This window comes from Myotis daubentonii, chromosome 15, assembly GCF_963259705.1.
Source record: "Myotis daubentonii chromosome 15, mMyoDau2.1, whole genome shotgun sequence".
Taxonomy (NCBI): Eukaryota; Metazoa; Chordata; class Mammalia; order Chiroptera; family Vespertilionidae; genus Myotis; species Myotis daubentonii.
In genome coordinates this window covers 27,440,287-27,460,874 of record NC_081854.1, presented here as the reverse complement: position 1 = coordinate 27,460,874, position 20,588 = coordinate 27,440,287, and the positions used below count along the sequence as shown (strand labels likewise).

The 20,588-nt window shown below is 41.2% G+C and overlaps 2 protein-coding genes and 1 pseudogene across 3 annotated transcripts in view; 2 read left to right on the top strand and 1 right to left on the bottom strand.

The window, feature by feature from the left end:
• Positions 1-1,959: 1,959 nt before the first annotated feature.
• LSM14A (LSM14A mRNA processing body assembly factor) overlaps positions 1,960-20,588 on the top strand; it is an 83,393-nt gene continuing 64,764 nt past the window's right edge. Inside the window, exon 1 of one of the 2 annotated variants that reach the window (XM_059666975.1) lies at positions 1,960-2,268. In XM_059666975.1, the coding sequence (XP_059522958.1) occupies positions 2,148-2,268 (121 nt within the window). In that variant the 5' untranslated portion in view covers positions 1,960-2,147. The remainder of the gene's footprint in view (positions 2,269-20,588) is intronic. The other variant, XM_059666976.1, reaches the window with a different exon arrangement.
• Positions 10,040-10,787, bottom strand: LOC132217047 (elongation factor 1-beta-like; annotated as a pseudogene).
• LOC132217191 (cytochrome c oxidase assembly protein COX20, mitochondrial-like) lies at positions 15,126-18,770 on the top strand. The gene is made up of 2 exons (XM_059667272.1): positions 15,126-15,224; positions 16,908-18,770. The coding sequence occupies exons 1-2, from the start codon at positions 15,126-15,128 to the stop codon at positions 17,337-17,339; spliced, it is 531 nt and encodes a 176-aa protein (XP_059523255.1). The 3' UTR covers positions 17,340-18,770.

Here is a 20,588-nt window from a genome sequence, read left to right as displayed (position 1 = left end):
GTAAGGTAAACTGTAAGGAATTTAATTTTATCTATAAATAATATTGTTATTAAGTATGATATCAAGTTTTATTCAACTTACCTATAGTTTAGCTAAAACAAAACTTTAAGTAAAGTTTATTAAGTTAATTTTAGGGAACGTTGTGGAGTGAAAGAAGATGTAGTGTCGAGGATTGAGAAAGGTATGTTGAGATGGTTTGGACATATAGAGAGGATGAACAAAAGGAGATAGATGAAACAAGTATACAAGACGAGTGTGGATGGGAGAGTTAGAAGGGGTCGACCTCAGCAAACATACCTCAATCAGATTGAGGACATTTTTAGTAAAGGCCAGCTTAGGAGTACCCTAATTAAGTTAATAACAATGTACCTACCTATATAGTTTAAGTTTAAAAAATTTGGCTCTCAAAAGAAATTTCAATCATTGTACTGTTGATATTTGGCTCTGTTGACTAATGAGTTTGCCGACCACTGTTTTAGGCCACTGCAATAATCCTGGCCAGATTAATGGTAGCATGTCACAGAGAAGCAGAGGTGGAGATGGTGAGAAGTGGTTAGATTAGATGGGCAGTTCTAAGCAAAAGTCCATTGGGGGAGAGTGAAAATTCAGGGTAATGGGGGCTTCTCATTGGCTGAGTGTGGTGGTTTCTCATTGGCTGGGCTATTGCTGGATTAGGAGAAAAACCTTCTTTCCTCCTACTGGGGTAGCAAAATAAACTTCTTCATGACTAGATTTGTAAAGTAAGCTGTGATGGATGGTACCTTCCAGAGAGCTACATTTCAGGGCTTCCCCACTCCACTTTGAAAGAGGTTTCCTTTTATTCATTTTCACACCTCAATGGATTACAATAAAGGGTAGGTTTGGAGCCCTGACCAGTTTGGCTCAGTGGATAGAGCCTCGGCCTGAGGACTGAAAGGTCCCAGGTTCAATTCCAGTCAAGGGCATGTACCTGGGTTGCGGGCACATCCCCAGTAGGAGGTGTGCAGGAGGCAGCTGATCGATGTTTCTCTCTTATCGATGTTTCTAACTCTCTCTCTCCCTTCCTCTCTGTAAAAAATCAATAAAACATATTTTTTTTTTAAAGAGGTTAGGTTTGGAGAAGAAATTGGAAGTAAGGCTTTGGACACACAAAGTTGCCAATTAAGACATCCAACTGAGGTTGAGTCTATTTGTATGAATTCTGAGTTCACAGAATTGATCAAAGCTGCAAATACTCAATGGGCCCTAGCCAGTTTGACCCAGTGGATAGAACGTAGGCCTGCAGACTGAAGGGTCCCAGGTTTGATTCCAGCCAAGGGCATATGCCCAGGTTGCCAGCTTGATCCCCTGTAGAGGGTGTGCAGGAGGCAGCCCATCAATGATTCTCTCATCATTGAGAGTGAGTTTCTATCACTCTTCCTCCCTCTCTGAAATCAATAAAAAATATGTATATTAAAAAAAAATACTCAATGGTTTTGAAAGCTAAGAGCCGGAATGGGACCATCTGAAAGTGTGGACAGAATCCCACCTCCAGGCCAGGGTTGGGGAGTACGTGTTGTGGGTGGGGGAGCTCACTGGGAGGTGGATGCTGTAATGGGGCCATGAGACCTCTATTAGGGACCCAGTTGCCTCCACAGGGAAAGGACTGGGTCTTAAATGGGATCGTCAGGAGTAGGGAGGCGGGTGGGCCACTTTCAGGCCGAGGGATCAGCCTTGGCAAAGACAAGATACAGCCGGTATGGAAACAGTGAAGGCCACACCTGAGGTCAACAGGGCCGCGCACCCACGGTGTCTCGGCGCCAGGAAGCACTTCGCCTCTCCTCAAACTCCTCTCAGGCGGCCCAGACAGGATCCCACCAGACCAGGTCAAGGGTGCTACCGGGACTACAGAATCCGCGGAGAACTGCGGAGCCTCACGCAGCCAGCCGAGTCTCGCGAGAGCCCGGCCTCCCTGGCCCAGCATGCCCCGCGCCGCCGCCGCCACTGCCGCCGCCGCCGCCGCGCCGCGGCTTGAGGGCGGAAGGCTGGGGGAGGGTAGCGGAGCCGGCGCCGCCATGTTGGGTCTGAGGCAGCTGCTGTAGGCACCGACGGAGCGAGCGGGCGTGCAGAGCGGCGACCGCGGCGTGGGATCTGCCTCTCTGCCAGCGGCCTAGAGCGGCGGCGGCGCCATGAGTGGGGGCACCCCGTACATCGGCAGCAAGATCAGCCTTATCTCCAAGGCGGAGATCCGCTACGAGGGCATCCTCTACACCATCGACACCGAGAACTCCACCGTAGCTCTCGCCAAAGGTACTTCGGGGTGGGGTGTCGGGCCTTGCGCCCAATCTGGGCTGCTCTCTGCTTTCGGTTTGCGGCCCCCTCGCTCCATCCCTGCCCCCTCCGCCGTCCTCCGGGAGGCCGTTCCCGGGCCCTGGCGTGGCGGGTCCGGCCGCGGCCTCCCCCAGGACTCCCTGGCTTCCACTGCCGAGGTCCGTGCCTTCCATCCGGGAACTACGCGACCCAGAGCGGGGCGGGCGGGCGGCCGGCCCTGAAGCCCCAGAACGGGCAGGAGAACGCGGAGAGACGTGTCTTCCAACTCTGAAATTCGGGGGTCTGTCGTCTCCACGAAACAAAAGCCCGAGTAGTAAAGAATTTTTCCGCCTTGCTTGAATTTAGTGCTGATTTCTTAATTCTGCAGCACCATTTTCTCACGTTCTCAATTTCGATTTGTTGCAATATTCCTCGGGTGAACTGTAGGTGATGTGCCGAAACTTTGGGTTTGTTCTGTGATGCAGACAGTCTCGAGCAGCTCACATCCCTCCGGTCTCCTAGGTAGTATTTACCTGTTAAACCGGAATCCTTCCCTACGCCTGTTGTGCAACCACCTCTCTAAAAGTGCTTGCTGCACTCGCATTGACCTTGTTTCTGAAACCCTGTGCGGAGCGGGGTTCAGGCTTGACCCAGGCCCGGTGTTCCGAAGGCGGCCGTGCGTGGTCCGTGGGCGCTGACCACCCGGCGGAGGCTCGCTGGGACCGGAGCTTTGGTGTTGAAGGAGGTGCCCTACCTATAGTATTTAGCAGAGCCACAGTGTGTGTGGGTTTTGTTTCCGTTTCGCGTGCTCTGAGCCTTCTTTCCGCCAGGAAACCAGAAGAAAATAAACTTTTTAGCTCTTCATCATAAAAGAAATCTCACAAGTTTGGCATACTTATGAGAGGGAAGCACTAATTAACTAAGGCAGTGCTTCTCAACCTTCCTATTGCCGCGACCCTTTAATACAGTTCCTCCTGTTGTGGTGACCCCCCCAACCATAAAATTTTTTTCGATGCTACTTCATAACTGTAATTTTGCTGCTGTTATGAATCGTCATGTAAATACCTGATATGCAGGATGTATTTTCATTGTTACAAATTGAACATAATTAAAGCATAGTGATTAATCACAAAAACAATATGTAATTATGTGTTTTCCGATCGTCTTAGGCGACCCCTGAAAAAGGGTCGTTCGACCCCCAAAGGGGTCGCGACCCACAGGTTGAGAACCGCTGAACTAAGGTAATTTACACAGCACATCTGGTAGACTTAGGGAATAAGAAGCTTGGTAGGGGAGGTCCGGGGATAGGAAGAAAATTTCTAAATCTGTTTTTAAAAAATTGAATCTTTAACTGGTAGGAGAGTAACTTCATAATATCAAACAAATATTTAATGACATGTTTGGATGCCCTGGTAGATCCCTTTTAATAGCACTGGTATTGGGGCAAATTTTATACCTGGGTAAGGAGTCTTATTTTGTTTGCTTTTCTGTTCTTTTCATTTTTTTCCCCCCAGATGATATTTAGCTGTTTTAGTTTTAATGACTTTATGAAATTATGAAATAGGCTCTCTAATGTTCTTGGTGCAAAAAGTAGTCCTCACTAAAGTGGTTCAATAACTTTTTAAAAGCCACTGTTTTACCTAATCTGGATTTTAAGGTGTCTTGTTAGTTTAGTGACTTAGTTGACTGTGCCACCTTTACTCTTCTCAAAGAAAAGATCTATACATTTTTAAGATTTCTAATGTATTAACTCCAGCTTTTTAAAAATCTATGAATATACTCTTATATACAAGAATCTAAAAAGTCTATATTTTGTTAATGGCCCACATTTTTTAATTGTCTTTTCAACAGCTTCTAAAGTCAATAAACATTTTATTAATCTGTTATAGTTAAATTCATATGCCAAACATAATTTGTTCCTTGTATCATGAGTTGAGAAATGTGGTATAAGTACAATAAAAACACTTTTAATCATTTAATTTATATGACTTTGCTATTTAATCCTTACATATATAATGTATGCTTTTAAAAAAATCAGTATGAGTATTTATTTAATATGTTTGGGAATTTAATTGTTTGCAAAAGCTGGAATTAAATTGCTACATAACTGCCCAGTCAACATTGGACACTTATTTCAAGTTTCAAAATTAGAAGTGGGGTGTTTGATATTAAAATTATAGGATTTGTATGACTTCTTGAGTCATTTGATATCTGAAATTCCACCTTTTTCAAAATTTGGATGAAGAATGGCATTCTAACATTAAAGTCCAAAGTTTATTTGTGGAGTTTAGGATACAGTATGCATTTGGAATTAGAGATCCCAATTACTTTTTTAAACTGAAGATTGAGTTAATCTCTTTGAGTAACATTCTTAAAATTTTCTTTAGGATGTTAATTTTGTTTTTATCCCCTCTGAGGAGAGTATTTTCCTTTTCCTACTTGGAAATATAACCACGCATGTTGAAATGATACGTAGAAAAAAATTTTTTTAATATATTTTACTGATTTCAGAGAGGAGAGAGAAATAGAAACATCAATGATGCGAGAGAATCATTGGCTGGCTGCCTCCTGCATGCTGCACACTGGGGATTGAGCCTGCAACCTGGCATGTGCCCTGACCAGGATTCAAACCGTGACCTCCTGGTTCATAGGTGGATGCTCAGCCACTGAACCAAATAGGCTGGGAAGTTTTTTGTTTGTTTGTTTGCTTTTTTAGCTTTCTAAAAATTTAATTGAATCTTGATACAATGGTCTAGCTTTGGGGTAACACAAAGATGCCAAACTTCAAAGAAAAATGGAAGACATTTTCCAACAAGACAAATGATCTGTTCTGAGCTTCCTGAAGCTCCCTAATGCAGGTACCATTCCAAGTGAAGTCAACAGGAAGAGTATGCATAACTCTGGGCATCACTGTGGGTCTACCTCTTCACCTCCCATTCTCAGGTCAGAGGAAAGGTTCTCGCTTTGTCAGGCATTGTTTAACCAGTATGTGGTGAGATGTGCCTCTTTATTCGAGGGCTCCCAGACTGCAGTCCAGTTACCTTGCTCCCTGGGTCACATGTAGTCCTGAAGCATGTACCATGTAATAGAAAGCCAACTTTCAAGAATTAAAAATGGAGCTAGCCACAGTCCTGAGTGCTGTGAGGAAGGCAACAGGGTGTTCAAACAAAAGATTAATAAAAACAATTGTCTACATAGTTACTGGCAGGGCTTGAAGATGATATTAAAATTCAAGCATGAAAGGGGTTCACCAGCATCAGGAACTGGGCTGCCTGCTTGAAGTAGGGGCTGACATAGAATCCAATCTACTGAGGGTCTATACATGGTAATTGGCAGCAAACATGATAGAACAAAATGGCTCTTAAGGGAGAGCTTGAGGTTTGAGTCCGTTTTCTATGGCCATGCCCATTCAGCCATCCGGAGTTTGAAGGTCCTGTCATGTGAGCAAGTGGCTATAAGCTGCCCGTAGAAGAAATTAGACCTATCACATTGCCTTCAGGCTAGCCAAAGTATTCAGTGGGAACCAGCTTGGATGGGTTCAGATCTTGGCTGTGTTTTCATAGGCACCAGTGAGCAAGAAATTCCCATGGATAGGCTCAAACTTGACACCAGCCACTAAGTTCTGATGAGCAAGGATGGTATAGATGCAGTGCTGCTGTCGTAGATCCCATACTTTGCAGGTGTTGTCACCACTGCCAGTTGCAATGTGGTAGCCATTCCATAGATTTCCTTCAAGTGCCCTTCTAGGAACATGATATAACATCCTGTACGCAGGTCCCAACTGGGCAGTATTTTTAAACAGAGAACCTTGTAAATACCACCCAGGGCAAAACAGACATTGTCAACATCTGAGAAGACTTCCACACCCTGCATCTTCCCATCATGACTACCACCCTCTTAAGCTAGATGTAAATGTTATTCTGACATTTATAGTTTCATCTGAGTTTACATCCCTAAATAATAGAATTTAGTTTTGACCATTTTTTAACCTTACATACATGGAATCATCTTGTATGTAAAGGGGTTGTAAAAGTAGGTTTACAGTTGTTAAGGAAAAATATATAATCCTATATAATAAAAGCATAATATGCTAAGTGTCCAGTCATCCATTCAACCAATCAAAGCATAATATGCTAATGAAATGCTGAGGCTGCTCAACCGCTTGTTGTGATGTGCACTGACCACCAGGGGGCAGACGCTCTGACCGGTAGGTTAGCTTGCTGCTGGGGTCCGGCTGAGCGAGATGGGCTGGACATGTCCTGAAGCCCTCCTGTGGCCTCTCCCTGGCTGACCAACCTCCCGCATCTCTTCCCAGCCCCAATCGTGCACCTGTGAGGTTCCTGGCCTGCGCCCTCTTGCAATCTGGGACCCCTCGGGATGTCGGAAAGCCATTTCAGCCTAATCCCACAGGCCAGGCTGAGGGATCCCACTGGTGCACGAATTCATACACCGGGCCTCTAGTACAAGAATAAAAAATAAATACAGGAATAAACTTGTGGCCTTAGCTTGTTTGGCTCAGTGGATAGAGTGTCAGCCTGTGGACTGAAGAATCCCAGGTTCGATTCTGGTCAAGGCCATATGCCCAGGTTGCCGGCTTGACGCCCAGTAGGGGTTGTGCAGGAGGCAGCCAATCAATGATTCTCTTTCATCATTGATGTTTCTATCACTCCCTCTTCCTTCCTCTCTGAAATCAATAAAAATATATATTTTTTAAAAATAAATAAACGTGTTTCATGTGCTTACAACTGTAAACCTACTTTTGCTCACCCTGTTTTTCATTTTGGGTTTTGTTGTGACATAGTATTTCATCATAACTAACACAGGGTTTATCTATTCTGCAGTTATTTTGGATATTCTGCGATTGATGTTTAAATTGTTTACAGGTTTTTTGGCTACTATGAATGCCTTTATGAACATTGTGTTTAAGTGCACTGATGCACATTTATGTAATTTTCTTGAGGTTATATTCTTTGAATTACAGGATCATGAGGAATATGTTGTCTTTATTAGGTAATGCCAAGTAGTTTTCCAAAGTAGTTGTTTACTAGTTTTTGTTTCAGTTATTAGTATATGAGAGTTCTAATTATTCCACATCCCTCATCAACAAGGAATACTTAGGATCAGATATTTTAATTCTAGTCAATCTGGTGGGTATGTAGTTGTACCTGATTTCCCTAATTACAGTGAGGTGCATACCTTTTCATATCTTGGTCATTTGGATTTCATCTTTCATGAAATGCCTTTGAAATTTTTTGACCATTTTTCTATTGAAATTCATGTATTTTTCCAGAGTTGGGTCTTTTGAATATGAATCTTTTACTGGATGTATCTGATGCAAATAATTGTTGTTACTTAATGGTTTCTTTTGGTGAACAGAGAATTTCTTCATTTTGATACAAACATGTTCATCATTCTTTTTCTTTATGGCCAGTGTTTCCCTCCCTCCCTTTCTTCCTTTGTTTTTTTACAGGAATTTTGCCCTCTTCCAAGATCATGGATATACTTTGATGGTCTCTTCAAAATGTCTTGCTTTGTCTTTTCACATTTAGGTCTACAGTGCACCTGAAGTTGATGTGTATGGTGTGAGATATTTAAATCTTTAAATTTAATAAGGGATTCACTTGGTTTATATGGTCCCCCTAATTATATACCACATCTAACATAACTAGCCCAAATTTTCAAGAGTATTTTATAGTTCCAGATATTACTTATAATTTAAATTCATCAGGAACTATAAAATACTCTTAAAATTTTGGGCTAGTTATGTTAGATTAGGGTGACCATATGGACTTGTTTGCCCTGGTGGAAAGTCCTTGTTTGTGCCTGTGGTCTGATATAAATATTAGGGCATCCCTTTTTAAAAAATATTTTTATTATGTTAAAATTGATTTTGAGAATGAGAGAAGCATCAATCAGCTGCCTCCTACACACTCGCTACTGGGGATTGAGCTCACAACCTGGGCATGTGGCCTGACCGGGAGTTGAACCAGTGACTTCTTGGTGCATGGGATGATGCTCAATCCACTGAATCACACCGGCTAGACAGAACATCCATTTTCTCTCTTGAAAGTGTTTTAGTTTGGGTGATAAGTATTTTAGTATGGGTGATAAGTCACACTATAGCTAATAAAAAAACCTAACCCCAAACATATTGCTAAATGGATAATGTCCTTTATTTTTTGCTAGATATTTCACAGGCTAGCTCTTAATTCTATAAAAATGAAATTAGGTAAGTTTGATAGGCTTTGATACTCAGAATCTTCTAAATGAATATCAGGAAGTTTTAAAGACAACCTAGAAAGACTTTGATGTCTGAATTGTAGTTTGTCCTTGTCATATCTCTGAGTGTATTTTATTCCTAGCACTGATCATGACCTACATGTAATCTTCCTTGCTTATTTGTATGTCTATTATCAGTCTTCACCTTCCCTCCCCCATAGAATGAGCTCCTGGGATGAACAAATGAGTAAATGAGTAAATGTAAACCATTTAGCATTTAGTTTGTTAGCCTTGTAGAAATCTCTTAGGCATATCTCCAAATAATACTTTTCCTTGTTCACAATTGTATTTCTCTTTAAAACTAAAACACCTAACATACATTGCCCTCTCCCCTTCCAAAAAAGTAACCAATTTTGGAGAATTGGGGTACAAGAGGATATAATCTTATGAGAAAATTTATATTTTGGGGGAGACAGTTTAATCTTACGGCTCAAGCTCAATTGTAATTTCTTTTTTAATATTTTTTAAATTGATTTCAGAGAGAAAGGAAGAGGGAGAGAGAGAGAAACATCAATGTTGAGAGAGAATCATCAATAAGCTACCTCCTGTTACACCCACACTGAGAATCGAGCCTGAAACCCAGGCATATGCCCCAACCAGAAATTGAACAGTTACCTCAACCACTGAGCCACACCGGCCTGGCTCAATTGTAATTTTCAAGAATCAATTCAGGATATTTGAGGAACTTGCAAAATTGTGACATACATGAATAGTTTGTGGAATATTTCCAATTATATATGTGAATATGATGCCCAAGCATATATTAGATCCTGGATACCAAGAAATTCCCCCCAGAGTGGAAGCTCCATGAAATCAGGATTTTTGTCTCATTCATTGTTCTATCTTTAGTATCTGGTACATAGCAAGCTCTTGGCAAATATTAGAATAAATGAAAGGATATTCGTAGTTACTAAAGATTTCTAATTATGGGAATTTCAAGATTCAAGAAAGTACACATAAATTTTAACACTTTAAATAAATTGGGCTAAGATGAATGAAATTTATATCTAACATATTTAGTTAGCTGTACCTGGATAATCCACTACTCAGATGAAAACCAGATTGCCACTGCAGTAGGAAAAGAAACTTTGTGAAGAAGAATCTTTACCTAATAAAAGCCTAATATGCTAAGTGTCCGACCATTCATTCAACCAGTCGCACACCAACCAGCAGAGGGCAGACTCTCTGACCAGTAGGTTAGCTTGCTGCTGGGGTCCGGCAGATTGGGATTGGGTGAGATGGGCTAGACATGCCCTGGAGCCCTCCTGCGGTCCCTCCCCGCCCCGATCATGCACCATTGGGGTCCCTCGGCCTGGCCTGGGCCCTCGCAATCCGGGACACCTTGGGGGATGTTGGAGAGCCAGTTTCGGCCAATCCCTGCAGGCCAGGCTGAGGGACCTCAACAGTGTATGAATTCGTGCACCAGGCCTCTGGTGATTATATAAGCTAGCTGCTTTTCTTTCTTTTTCTTTTTTCTTTTTTTATCTTTCAAGCTTTTATTTAAGGGCACTGATTGAGGATGGATTTTAGATCTTGTTGAAAGCAGCCGCGTCCATGGACTGCATATACTGATAGTCCTCAAAAGCAGTGATCTGCTCCTCTAGCATGTCCAACTTTATCGTCTTCCACTACACACTGTATTTGAAGCTTTTTAATTCCATATGCCACTGGAACCAGTTTAGAAGAGCCCCAGACCAAGCCATCTGCTTGAATGCTCCTGACACACTCCTCTAATTTTGCCATATCTGTCTCATCATCCCAAGGTTTCACATCTAATAAGATGGAAGACTTGGCAACAAGTGCAGATTTTTTGGCTTTCTTTGATTCATACTGTGCAAGGCGTTCTCTTAGCCTCTTTGCTTCTTCGCTTTCCTCCTCATCGTCAGATCCAAAGAGGTCAATGCCGTTGTCGTCATCTTTACTGTCAGTAACTCCACTTCCTGTGGTGTCTTCCACATTAGCAGGGTTATACTTGCCCAAAGCTTTCTTCACTCCGGGCAGGCTGGCTTTCTCCTTTTCGTAAGACTTGATGTGGCAGCTGGTGGGCCAGAGACTGTTTCAAACACTGCCACATCTGCTTGGGATGGCACATACCCCTTGATGTAGCTCTTGTCCGCCAGGTAGTTGTTGAGCACCTGGAGGCCGGAGGGGCTTTTGAGGTTTCCAAAGCCCATGGCGTTGGCTGACCCAGGAGCTGGGTGGCAGCAGAGGAAAGTGGAACACGGGCTGTCGCTAGTGAGCACTAAGAGGGAAAAAAGCTAAGCTAGCTGCTTTTAAAATGGTTTGTCCTTAAAATCAAGGGATTGATGGAGGAATATAAAAAAGGGTAAACTAGTAATAGAGTATTTCCATAATTATCTTCTAAGTGTTGCCCATTGGCACAGCTTACCCACTTCTTGATTGTTAATTAGCTACTTAGTCATAAATTACAGTGAGAGAGTGGAAGATATGATGGATGCAATACCTGTGAAGTGCTGTATTGATTTTTTGCATTCTCACAGGAGTTGGGGACCTAAAATTAGCAGTTCATAAAATCACTACCTAGAATGTCAAAGATCTAGTGAAACTGCAAGCTGTAATTTCTTTTGGTTTGCCCTATTTAATCAGGTTGCCAGAACTTGGAGCCTTGGAAGCAGTTTGTTGTTGCAGTATAGTCCATAGAAGTACTTGGTAATTATGGGAGTCTGAAGTCAGGTGCCAAAATTAACTGTGTATTTTCGAGTGGAGTAAAATAAACCATGAATCAGAAGTAGAGAAAACAGCATAAAGCCTGAAAAAAATATATAGTAGTAGAAGAAAGAGTAAAGAAATCTTATCTTGCTATGTGCATGACATAATAGCAGTAGTGCAGACGATTTAACTTGAATGTATAACTCCATGTAGAAAATGCTCTCTATAGGAATAATTTACATTTTATTTTCTCTATGATGCTTTAAAGTAACACTTTAATGAACCATTTTTAAAACGATGTCATTGAAGTAAAAAATTGTAATGGGCAAAGTGTGATCTGTAGAATATTTTATTCACAAGGTTCTTATTCTCATTTTGTAGAGTGTGTGTTTGTTTCTGGAGGAAAATGTGACCCAAAAGGCCAGTTGAATACTTGGTAGCTCTTTGATCTTGGACAACGTATTTAACCTTAGCTCTAACTTCTTTATTTTTTTAAATAAGTATAATAATGCCCATCTTTCAGAGTCATTCTGAAAATTAATAGCTAGCATCAAAAGTAACTAGTTTATTGTAGCACTTAATTGAGTAGCTATCTCATTGTTAATTAAATCAACCTAGACATGTTATCAGTTTCACTCTAAATATATATTCACTAATCCCATAGTCATACTATATTTCCATAGTTCATTCCATTTTTCTGCATGACTATTAGGTTTCTTCTGTTTTCCTCAGACCTTCACACCTCCTCCCCCATCTTTGCTTTCAGCCTGTGGACGTTGCTTCCTATTTTAACAAGAGAAAAAGAGCAAACATGCAAATTTTGATGAGCTCGACCTACCAGTTACCTGCATCTGTGCCCAAAATGGCAACCTTGTCTCTCAGTGTAGACAAACTATTCTTCTCTTTAAGGCCACCGTTCACTTGTACAGTAGGTGTCATCCCCTCTTGATGATTCAAGAACACTATTCCAGCAATTTTCTACTCTCCTATATATTCAGCTTTTCCTTCTCTACCAGATTTTTTCTGTCTTTTTACAGATAGGCTATTGTTTCACCCATATTTAAAAACAGCAACAATAAGACACTACTACTCTTAACAGCATTTCCTCTTTTTCATCTTCTAGTTTTATCCTTTATACCAATACTTCTTGAAGTTTTCTGCACCACCTGTGTTTATTATTTTTTGAATCCACTTTATTTAGGGTTTTTATTCCCACAAGTAAGAAACTGTTCTTATCAAGGTTACCAAAGACTTCTGTGTTGCTAATTCCCTTAGTTATATCTAATCCTAAGTCTACTTGACAGATCAGCAATATACTGCACAATTGGTCTTTTCACCTTGAAACACTTTCTTTTTCTTTTTCTTAATATATTTTATTGATTTTTTTACAGAGAGGAAGGGAGAGGGATAGAGAGTTAGAAACATAGATGAGAGAGAAACATCATCAGCTGCCTCCTGCACACTCCCTACTGGGGATGTGCCCACAACCGAGGTACATGCCCTTGATCAGAATCGAACCTGGGACCCTTCAGTCCACAGGCTGACGCTCTATCCACTGAGCCAAACTGGTTAGGGCTTGAAACACTTTCTTCACTTGACATCATTCTGATTTTTGTCTCAGACCTCAACTGTTTGCATCTCAGTCTCCTTTGTTGATTCTTCAGTTCTTAAACCTCTAAATGTTGGAGAGCTCCATGGTTAGTTGGTTCTTTCTCTCTCTCTCCCTCTCTTAAAAACTTACTTACACTCTGGCCAGTATGACTTGGTGGTTGGGTATCATCCCATGCACCAAAAAGGTCACTGGTTCAATTCCCTGTCAGGGTACATACCAAGATTTCCGGTTTGATCCTTGGTCAGAGTGCATGTGGGAGGCAACTAATGGATGTTTCTCTCTTCTTCCTTATCCCTTCCTCTCTCTAAAGTCGATGAAAACTAGAAAAATTATTGACTTACTTTATCATCTGTATTCTTCTCTTGATCTCATCTAGTTCATGGCTTCAAATACTATCTATACATTACTATTATCTCTAACCTGGACCTCTTCTCATAACTCCTGATTTGTACAGTAAATCCTCACTTAAGGTTGTCAGTGGGTTCTGTGACTTTAAGTGAAACAGTGTATAATGAAACCAATTATACTGTAGGCTAATTGATATAAACAAGAGTTAAGTTCCTACAACATCAATGTTAAAATGAAAAGATGTTATTCTAGAACCTGCTATGTATCAAACTGCCTCATTAGCATCACCTGGAGAAATGTCTACTGGGCAGCTACTCCACATGTCCCAAACCTGTTTCTCCATTAGGTTTCTCCATCTAATTGTATGACAACCTTATTCTTTTAGTTGGTAAGACCAAAAACCTCTGAGTCATCTTTAAGTCCTTTGTTCCTCTCATACCTCATATGTTTCTGATCCTATCAGCTCTACTTTCAAAATATATCCAGAATGTGACCTCTTACCACCTCTACTGCTCTATTCTGGTTCATTATCTCTTACCAGTATATTTATAGATACCCACAGGTTCCTGTTTCTTGTTTACAGTGTTGGCCTTTTACTTGATTCTCTTTTCCCCTCAATATTTCTTGAGTGCATCTTTGTCATTGTAAAAACAAAGAACATGGAATGTGTGGGTAGCAAATTTTCTTAGTGAACCTGTTGTTTTCTTGATTACTTAATTGATTGGTCAGCTATATTAATTCCAAATTCAGAATCTTTTTTCTATAGAACTTTGAGGTTATTGGTTTATTGCCTTCTAACATTCTAGTGTTGCTAATGCCAATGTGATTCTCAGTCACTTACTCTCTGGAGATTTTATTCTTGGCGTTCAGAAGTGTTACAACACTGGTGTGTGTTTTTCCTGAGTGGTTCTCTGTGGATCTTGTAAATCTGAAGAGTTAGGTCTCTTTAACATAATAAATTGTCTGCCTGTCTCTATCTGTGTTTCTCTCTTTTTGACTCTCAGATTAGTTTCTGTTTTATTTCTGTCCCTCCCACCGTGTGTGTGTGTGTGTGTGTGTGTGTGTGTTTTAATTTTTATTGAATGCATTTATCTTCTTTCCTTATGTCGTGTATTCATATCTCTGTCTCTTGGTTTTGTAGTTTGGGAGATTACAATAAAAAACCAACCACAAGGAATAATGATCAACTGAAAGCAGTTTCACTCAAGATTAAATTTAGATTACAGATTGGACATACTTTTTCTTCCTGTTGATAAATCCTAGTAAAACTTCATGAGAGTGACTTCTTTTTAAAAGGCATAAACCCATAAAGGACAGAGTCAATTTTCACAGGAGACAACACAATTTTGGAGGCTGAAAAGCAAATGGATGAGTTTAAATGACTTCTTAGCAGAATTGAGAAAGCTGCAATATAAGGAGGCAGTGGGTAAAGCCAATAAGTGACTTGATTTCCACCCAAACTTCTAAAAGGCTCAGGAATTGGCATCACCAGGTGCTAATAGAAACTAGAATACTGAAGTAATTAGGGGTGAAGATGGAATTAAAAACTGGAAGATTAACTCAATTTGTTTCAGTAGTGGTGATATTTCCAGGCCCCTCTTGCATTTTATATAATTGGATAGCTACTCCCCTTGAGCTCTGGTACTCTCTGGAGAGCATAAGAGAGATTCTGGAGAAACCTAGACACAGTTAAGATCACAGGTAATCTACCACACTAAAGATAGCCTGAAGCAAATGGGGGAAATAGAGGGAAAGCTGGTATCTGCCTGGTGCTTATTATTTGATAAGCTATTAATACAGGAGAATTACTGAGTGCCAACTCTGATTACATGCTAGACACTATGCTAGGTGCTAGGAAACAAAAGAGCAATACAGACCAAGGTTCTTGAGGATACCGCATCTATCATAAGGTTCCTTTGAATTGGGATGCTCTTCCCCTACTCTTTACATGGCTGTTGAAGAAGTGAGCAGTGCAACAAATTATGATAGAAGTCACAGAGGAAAGAGAAGAACAGATCTGGAAGGCTCAAGTGCTGATGAAAAATGTGTCAGATAACAGATTTAGGAACCCCTATCCCCCAAATCCCTTTTTATTTAGCTTCTTCTGATAAATTTATTTTACTCAGTTTGTCATTTGAATGACATGCTAACAAGTCTGAGTTTTCTTGGTGTGTTATAGGGAGTCATTGAAAGAGTTTAGCCAATAAAGTGGCATTCCAGAATACAGCTTTAAGAAATTAGTGTAAAATTTGATTGGGGGTGAGGGTGGAAGCTGACAGTGGTGAGGTCAGTTGGAATCTTTTTTTTTTTTTTAACATTTTTTATTGATTTCAGAGAAGAAGGGAGATTATATATATATATATATATATATATATATATATATATATATATATATATATATATAAATTATGAGAGAAAATCATTTATCGGCTAAAAAAAAAATCATTTATCGGCTGCTTCCTGCACGCCCCCAGCTGGGGATCAAGTGCCCAACCTGGGCATGTGCCCTGACCAGGAATCGAACTGTGACCTCCTGGTTCGTAAGTCAATGCTCAACCACTGAGCCATGCCAGCCAGGCTCAGTTGGAATCTTTTAAGAGAAAATGTAGGCCTAAACTAGTTAAAATCGAGAGGAAGGAACAGATACATGAGAAATTAGAGAATGGGTAGGACTTATAAAATGGACTGGACAAGCCTGGCTGGTGTTGCTCCGTGGTTGAGCATCGACCTATGAACCAGAAGGTCACAGTTTGATTCCTGGTCAGGGCACATGCCCGTGTTGCAAACTTGGTCCCCAGTAGGAGGCATGCAGGAGGCAGCCAATCAAATGATTTTCTCTCATCATTGATGTTTCTATCTCTCTCCCCCCTCTTTTCCTCTCTGAATCAATAAAAATATATTTCTTTAATAATTGGACAAGAAACAGAGGAATTGGGCAGTAGTGCATATAGTGGTTTCTATCAACCGAATTGGGAATGGATCAGGAGGGAATCAGGTTTATCCTTTTGGATTTTGCTTGAACATTATTAGTCCTGCAAAGCATTCCCTGATTGTCCTAGCTAGGAAGTGTTAGGTGCACCCATGTTCTCATTTTTTCTTCTCTTTTCTGTGTGTGCTTATCAGCTTTTCTTGTTGTTTCAGTATCTTTTCCTTCGTTGTATTCTTTGTATATGGCAGATTAACTGTTGATCACATGAAGGGTTATTATTTCTGAAAATTTTCCTTGGTCAGAAAATGCATAGTGGAATAACTTAATATTTCATAGAAAAAGACAGTATGATAAATGAAGACAGTATTAAGGATATTGTGTTCTCTCAGATTGGTAATAATGAATATAGATCTATTTCTTTTGCCATTCTATGATTTATAGAAATGTTTCAAGATCTTTCTTATCTACAATTTCAAAGAGATTCTTCTAAATGTGTTTTTGTATTATTACTTTTGTTATTGTATCACCATCTAAATTTTTAAATTTTTTTAAAATTTGTTTTACGGTTCTCTCTTCATGCCTCTCTCCTAAATTCTTATTATCACTAGTAATTATTATCTTACACTCAGTCTGAAATTCTCATGGTTGAGGAAAAGATAATGTCTGGGTAAATCTACATGTATTAGTAATCCAGGGGGAAGAATCTTGCATGGAGGAAGCAAGTAAAGTTGCAAATGAGAGGAGCTAATTAACGGAGCAAGGTCTCAAATCTATAATTATGGGAGATGACTGGGCGAAAAGAAAAATATAGGGGTTCCGCAGGCAGTGTCCCTTGGTGGGGACAGGGTGGAGCTGGAGGCACTGACGTATCCATGTGGCCACCCGCCGAAGCCTGGTGAGCATGGGAAGGGGAAGCCCTTTAAGTTCCTAGGAATTTTAGATGTCGAAAATATTTCCTGTACACAGGACTTGGTATTACATGCTTCGTTAGGATCTGTTGTAGCTGGCCTTGGACATTTTTTATTAGATAGTAGAATTAAAAGATCGTGTGGTGTTGGAGTAGGAGGATTTATCTTGGTGACTTTACGATGCTGGTTCTATTGTAGGTATAATTATGCAAAGCTAAAAATCCAGGAAAGAATCACCAGAGAAGGAATTAAAAATAAGATTTTATGTGAAAGTACCCACCTTGGTCCTAAAAGAAAGCAAACCAACAGCCACAGCAGCAATTGAGTGGGGTTTTGAGCATAGAAACCCAAATACAACTCACTGAAGTCAGTGTGAATAAAGTAGAGATCAACTATGTAAAACATCATATGTACCATAAGAATGCTTTCAATCAAGTAAATGAAGTACATGTATGTTGTAAAAAAAAGAAAGGAAGGGAGAAATATAAGGGTCTTTCCCAGAAGACTGCAAGGAAACGTGAAGAACATATTATTTCATATTATTTCCACGTGGAAATATCACTGGTAGAATTATGTGATGGTAAATTTTGTGTCAATTTGGCTGGGCCACAGTGCCCAGATATTTGGTCAAATATTCTGGATGTTTCTGTAAAAGTGTTCTTTTGGATGAGATTAATATTTAAGTCTATAGCCTCTGAGTGAAACAAATTTCCCTCCATGATGGAGATGAGCCTTGTCTAATCAGTTGAAGGTCTTACTAGAACAAAGACTGACTTCCTCAGAGTAAGAAAGAATTCTGTCAGCAGACCACCTTTGGACTCCAACTGCAACTCTTTCTTAGATCTCCAACCTGCCAGCCTATGATGCAGATTTTGGGTTTTCACAGCCAATTCATTAAAATAAATATGTGTGTGTGCGCATCATGTTGGTTCTGTTTATCTGGAGAACCCTGACAAATACAAGCAGTAAAGTAGTGTCAAAAGCTGAAATTTAGTATGGGTTGGATGTGGGGAGGAGCTACAGTAGAGGACAGAAAACCTGCTCTGTGTATTGAGAATAATGAGCTTGGTTGGAACTTAGATTAGGATAAGTGGGTTTGGACCAATTCTTAAAACTAATACTTGAGGAGTTTTAACTAAAACTACATCATAGATTTTATTCTAATTTTTTATTTGAATTTAGCCTTATTTTCCTTACTTTTGGGCATTTCTTAACTAATTTAGTCTTGTTTATTGCTGTCACATTTTGGTCTTCAACAGACTTGCTTTTCTTCTTTATCAATTGCTATCAGAGTCTAATTTATAATTTTTAGTTTGTGTCAAAAATGAAGGCTTGTGGAAAATATTAATGATTTCACTTGGGGGTACTAAGTATACTTAATTATGTATATGTTTATAACATTAAATTTAGAAAGCTTTGGTATTTTATAATATAGATACTGTACGGGGAAGTTGGTCACTACAACTCTTCTCTCTAGCTGCACGTCCTTCTGGATGACCTTCCAGACAAAGCCGGGGTTGCGAGGGAAGCCCGGGTCCCAGGTGCCGGAAAGAAGCCAGTGCCAGCAGCCGTGGAAACAAAGGCCTACTCTTGCATGATTTTCATGCATCGGGCTTCTAGTATCCTATCTAATAAAGGTGTAATATGCAAATTGACCATCACTCCAACACACAAGATGGCCACCCCTATGTGGTCAAAGATGGCCACTCTCATGTGGACACAAGATGGCCGGCAGGGGAGGGTAGTTGGGAGGGACCAGGCCTGCAAGGGAGGTCAGGTGGGAGCAATCAGGCCTGCAGAGGAGGGCAGTTAGGGGCGACCAGGCTGGCAGGGTAGGGCAGTTAGGGGCAATTGGACCGACAAGGGAGCAGTTAGGCGTCGAGCAGGCTAGCAGGAGTGTGGTTAGGGGGTGATCAGGCTGGCAGGCAGAAGTGGTTACAGGCAGTCAGGCAGGCAGGTGAGCGATTTGAAGCCAGCAGTCCTGGATTGTGAGAGGATGTCCGACTACCGGTTTAGGCTCGATCCCTAGGGGTCCCAGGTTGGAGAGGGTGCAGGCTGGGCTGAGGGATACACACACACCCTGTGCACGAATTTCATGCATCAGGCCTCTAGTAGGGTATAAAAGCCTAAGTGACCGAACGACCAGAATGACTAGTTGCTATGATATGCACTGACCACCAGGGGGCAGACACTCAACACAGGAGCTGCCCCCTGGTGATCAGTGCACTCCCACAGCAGGAGCACCACTTAGCTGACCGACCCGTCTCAGCGGCCCACCAGCCTGGCGGCAGTCACTCATTCCCTTAGTAGTCTTGCAGGCCCAATCTCCAGAGAATGGGCCAGGCACTGACGACCAGAGCCGCCGGCACGATCCTGACAGCGCCGCCAGCCTCCTGGAAGTCGGCCTCAGACACCATAGCCGCTTCCCCTCCCTAGATGCTCTGCAAGGAAGAAAGGATATAAAAGCGATTGCCAGGTGGCCCCTGACAACCAGTGTGAACGTCAGTGGGACAGATTCGGATCCCAGGCCGGCAAGGGCATCCCACTGCCTGCCCAGAGGGCCAGTCGTGTCCCAGTTCCCCCCTCGGGACACCACCCATGCACGAATTCATGCACCAGGCCTCTAGTTCAGTCTTTAAAAGGAAATGCTGATACATGTTAGTTAGAATGAAACTACAAAGCATTATGCTAAGTAAAAGAAGCCAGACACAAAATGCCTCACATTGTATGTTCCCTTAATTATCCAGACTAGGAAAAGCAGATTAGTGGTTACTGGGGGTAGGAGGTAATGGGGAGGGATTACTTAATGAGTAGGCATACTCTAGGGCCATGAAAAAAATTTGAAACTGAGAGGTGGTGGTCACACGACATTATAACTATACTAAATGTCACTGAATGGTTATTGTACATTGTATGCTAGAGGCCCGGTGCATGAAAATTTGTGCATTGGGCAGCGGTTGTCCTTCAGCTGGCCTGCCCCCTCTCACAGTCCGGGAGCCCTCAGGGAAGTGGGCCTAACCTGTAGTCTGGCCTCCCTCTGCAGGAGGCGACCAGGCTGATCAGGGGAAGGCGCCACCCCAATCACCCCACTGCTGCTGCCACTGCTGGCCACGATGGCTGCGAGGCCTGATTGTGCTGGCTAAGACTTCTGAATAGCAGTGGGGAAAGTGAGCATCCTTGTCTTGTTTCTGATCTTAGGGGAAAGCTTTCATCTTTTATCATTGAATATGTTAGCTGTGGGTTTTTCATATACTGGTATGCCCTTCATGTTAAAGAAGTTCCCTTCTATTCCAAGTTCACTAAGTGTTCTTATCATGAAATCGTGTTAAATTTTGCCAAATGTTTTTTTTCTACATCTGTTAAGATGACTGTGTGGGACTCTACCTTTCAGTCTATTAATGTGGTATATTACACTGAATTTGTTAAACCACCATTACATTCTTAGGATAAAATCCCAGTTGATCAAGGTATATAATTTTCTAAATGTACTGAGGATTAGTTTGCTAGTATTTTTTTTGTTTTTTTAGAATTTTTTGTGTTTAGAATTTGTTTTTTAGAATTTTAAATTTTTTTA